At 45.0% G+C, this 4,461-nt stretch overlaps 1 protein-coding gene across 1 annotated transcript in view; it reads left to right on the top strand.

Moving 5' to 3' along the window:
- The window catches only part of LOC135199002 (coiled-coil domain-containing protein 18-like), an 819-nt gene extending 507 nt beyond the window's left edge, over positions 1–312 (top strand). Inside the window, exon 1 of the mRNA XM_064226916.1 lies at positions 1–312. This exon is cut by the window's left edge and continues 507 nt beyond it. Within this exon, the coding sequence (XP_064082986.1) occupies positions 1–312 (312 nt within the window).
- Positions 313–4,461: the final 4,149 nt, after the last annotated feature.

The raw sequence follows: 4,461 nt of genomic DNA, 5'->3' as shown, positions 1-4,461 counted from the left end.
GAAGAGACCAACAGAATTCTGAGAGCAGAAGCTCAGCTGATAAGAAACTTGGCAGCTGAAGCTGAAAGTGAAAAGGCTGAAATGAAGAAAGAGTTAGTTGAGAGGGACCAGGAAATAACTCTTCTGAAAAACTGTTTAGAAAATGAAGGAGAGAATAACAGAATTCTGAAAAAGGAACTCGAGCAGATGAAGGCGCGGCTGGCTGAATTGGAAGGCATGAATTTAGATATTAAAGGTGAGGTGACCCAAAAGGATAAAATGATAAAGTCCATGGAAATGAATCCTCTTAGAGAACGAAAAGGAGAGGAATAAACAGTTAAGGAAAAAGTTGCTGAAGCAAGTTGAAAGACTTGATCAAATCGTAGCATTCACCGGAACCATGGACAAATAATTCAGCCGAGGATGACAAAAAAGGGTCACTCACAACCTTCTGCCAAAGTTGGAGACAGTGTGAAACCGTCAAGTGATGCAAGATGGAAGGAATGAACATGGAAGGTGATGGATGCTGCTGCTTCGTGTTCCAGAGGTGCTGCGATCTTCTTGGCCCATTCGATGGGCTTGACTGCAGGATGGGTGTTCATTGCTGCTCCCCCCAGCAGCAACCAGCAACGGTGAGGTCCCCCCACCTCCCACACACCCATCCTGCAATCAACCTCATCGACTGGGCCAAGAAGATCGTAATGCCTCTGGAACATGACGCAGCATCATTCAAAATCCTTCACATGGGCTCTTCATCAGGCATCCTTGACGATTCTCTCGTCTCCCTGACGGAAGCAGGAGGAATAACTCTCAGGAGTGAGATCAACAGCTGTTTGGTGGAGCAGGAGGATCAGCTCTCAGTTTGAGAGCCAACAGCCCTTGTTTGGAGGCAGGAGGATCACTCTCAGTTTGAGAGCCAACCCAGCTGTTTGGAGGAAGGAGGATCAGCTCTCAGTTTGAGAGCCAACAGCTGTTTGGAGGAAGGAGGATCAGCTCTCAGTTTGAGAGCCAACAGCTGTTTGGAGGAAGGAGGACCAGCTCTCAGTTTTGAGAGCCACAGCTGTTTGGAGGAAGGAGGAGGATCAGCTCTCAGTTTGAGAGCCAAACAGCTGTTTGGAGGGCCACAGGGCCACCAGAAGGATACCAAGGATACCAGAAGGATACCAGAAGGATACCAGGGATTGCCGAAGGATACCGAAGATGATTCTGTTTAAATAATCCCGTCTAGTCTAGATACCGCTCCTGCAGAAAAGTCAAGTATGCTATGTCCCTTGATGCAGACTTCTAATAGAAGATCTCTGTCAAAGCGGGCAAATAGTCGGATATCTAGATCTATTCTTGCAGATGTCTTCCTTCTGGTTATTCTGTGGGAATAATCTAGAAGACCGGCTCTGCAGAAAGTCAAGTATGCTATGTCCCTTGATGCAGACTTCTAATAGAATTCTGTAACGCCAAATAGTCGGATATCTGATCTATTCTTGCAGATGGGTCTTCCTTCTGGTTATTTGGGAATAAATCTAGAAGACCGGCTCTGCAAAAGTTAAGGTATGCTATGTCTTGATGCAGCTTCAATAGAAGATCTCTGTTCAAAGCGGGCAAATATTCGGATATCTAGATCTTCTTCCAGATCTTCCTTCTGGTTGATTCTGTGGGAATAATCTAGAAGACCGGCTCTGCAGAAAGTCAAGTATGCTATGTCCCTTGATGAAGACTTCTAATAGAAGATCTCTGTCAAAGCGGGCAAATAGTCGGATATCTAGATCTATTCTTGCAGATGTCTTCCTTCTGGTTATTCTGTGGGAATAATCTAGAAGACCGGCTCTGCAGAAAGTTAAGTATGCTATGTCCCTTGGTGTAGACTTCTAATAGAAGATCTCTGTCAAAGCGGGCAAATAGTCGGATATCTAGCTCTATTCTTGCAGATGTCTTCCTTCTGGTTATTCTGTGGGAATAATCTAGAAGACCGGCTCTGCAGAAAGTCAAGTATGCTATGTCCCTTGATGAAGACTTCTAATAGAAGATCTCTGTCAAAGCGGGCAAATAGTCGGATATCTAGATCTATTCTGCAGATGTCCTTCTTCTGTTATTCTGGTGAGAATAATCTAGAGACGCGGCTCTGCAGAGTTAAGAATATGCTAGTCCCTTGGTGTAGACTTCTAATAGAAGATCTCGGTCAAAGCGGGCAAATAGTCGATATCTAGCTCTATTCTTGCAGATGTCTTCCTCTGGCTTAGGTTCGTGTGGGAATAAGGGTTAGGAGACAGATGGCTCTGCAAGTCAAAGTCAAGTATGCTATGTCCCTTGATGCAGACTTCTAATAGAAGATCTCTGTCAAAGCGGGCAAATAGTCGGATATCTAGATCTATTCTTGCAGATGTCTTCCTTCTGGTTATTCTGTGGGAATAATCTAGAAGACCGGCTCTGCAGAAAGTTAAGTATGCTATGTCCCTTGATGAAGACTTCTAATAGAAGATCTCTGTCAAAGCGGGCAAATAGTCGGATATCTAGATCTATTCTTGCAGATGTCTTCCTTCTGGTTATTCTGTGGGAATAATCTAGAAGACTGGCTTTGCAGAAAGTCAAGTATGCTATGTCCCTTGATGAAGACTTCTAATAGAAGATCTCTGTCAAAGTGGGCAAATAGTCGGATATCTATATCTGATGCAAGATGGAAGGAATGATCATGAAAGGTGATGGATGCTGTTGCATCGTGTTCCAGAGGAGCTGCAATCTTCTTGGCCCATTCGATGGGCTTGACTGCAGGATGGGTGTTCATTGCTGCTCCCCCCAGCGGCAACCAGCAATGGTGAGGTCCCCCCACCTACCACACACCCATCCTGCAATCAACCTCATCGACTGGGCCAAGAAGATCGTAATTCCTCTGGAACAAGATGCAGCATTATTCAAAATCCTTCACATGGGCTTTTCAACAGGCATCCTTGACGATTCTCTCATCTCCCTGATGGAAGCAGGAGGAATAACTCTCAGGATGAGAGTCAACAGCTGTTTGGAGGCAGGAGGATCAGCTCTCAGTTTAAGAGCCAACAGCTGTTTGGAGGCAGGAGGATCAGCTCTCAGTTTGAGAGCCAACAGCTGTTTGGAGGAAGGAGGATCAGCTCTCAGTTTGAGAGCCAACAGCTGTTTGGAGGCAGGAGGATCAGCTCTCAGTTTGAGAGCCAACAGCTGTTTGGAGGAAGGAGGACCAGCTCTCAGTTTGAGAGCCAACAGCTGTTTGGAGGAAGGAGGACCAGCTCTCAGTTTGAAAGCCAACAGCTGTTTGAGGAAAGGAGGATATCTAGAAGCCAACAGCTGTTTGGAGGAAGGAGGACCAGCTCTCAGTTTGAGAGCCAACAGCTGTTTGGAGGGCCACAGGGCCACCAGAAGGATACCAGAAGGATACCAGAGGGATACCAGAAGGATACCAGAGGGATGCCAGAAGGATACCATAAGATGATTCTGTTGGAATAATCTAAAAGACCGGCTCTGCAGAAAGTCAAGTATGCTATGTCCCTTAGGACGCTCTGCGAGTAGTTATGCATTCTGTGTTAGACTCAATAGAAGATCTCTGTCAAAGCGGGCAAATAGTCGGATATCTAGATCTATTCTGGCAGATGTCTTCTTCTGGTTATTCTGTGGGAATAATCTAGAAGACCGGCTCTGCAGAAAGTTAAGTATGCTATGTCCCTTGGTGTACTTCTAATAGAAGATCTCTGTCAAAGTGCGGGCAAATAGTCGGATATCTAGATCTATTCTGGCAGATGTCTTCCTTCTGGTTATTCTGTGGGAATAATCTAGAAGACCGGCTCTGCAGAAAGTTAAGTATGCTAGTCCCTTGGTGTAGACTTCTAATAGAAGATCTCTGTCAAAGCGGGAAATAGTCGGATACTATCTATTCTTGCAGATGTCTTCCTTCTGGTTATTCTGTGGGAATAATCTAGAAGACCGGCTCTGCAGAAAGTCAAGTATGCTATGTCCCTTGATGCAGACTTCTAATAGAAGATCTCCGTCAAAGCTGGCAATTAGTCTGATATCTAGATCTATTCTTGCAGATGTCTTCCTTTTGTTCATTCTGTGGGAAGAATTCCGTCCCCTATAATACACAAATATTACATAGAGAGGGTGGGTGGCGGGGCGGGCGGGGGCCTAGAGAGGGTGACGTACAAATAACAGAAAATGATCTTAGATGAGCTTAGTGGCCCATTGTAGGCCCATGAGCTCACTTAAATTTAGTGGCCTATTGTAGGCCCATAAGCTTTGTTAAGCTAAGTGACCTATAGTATGCTCATAAGCTTTGCAGCATTTGTAGATATATAGGCTAATTTAAGCTTAGTGGCCCATTGTAGGCCACTAAGCTTAACCACTAAGCTTAAATGGAACTTATAGGCCTGCAATGGCTACTAGCTCATCTAAGCTCATGGCATACAAAGGCTCTAAAGCTTATTGGCATACAAAGCTACTAATCTTAAATGAGCTTATATGCCT

The sequence above is a fragment of the Macrobrachium nipponense genome, chromosome 25 (assembly GCF_015104395.2).
Source record: "Macrobrachium nipponense isolate FS-2020 chromosome 25, ASM1510439v2, whole genome shotgun sequence".
Classification (NCBI taxonomy): domain Eukaryota; kingdom Metazoa; phylum Arthropoda; class Malacostraca; order Decapoda; family Palaemonidae; genus Macrobrachium; species Macrobrachium nipponense.
Note: the sequence above shows the minus strand (reverse complement) of the source record. Positions and strands in the feature narration are given on the sequence as shown.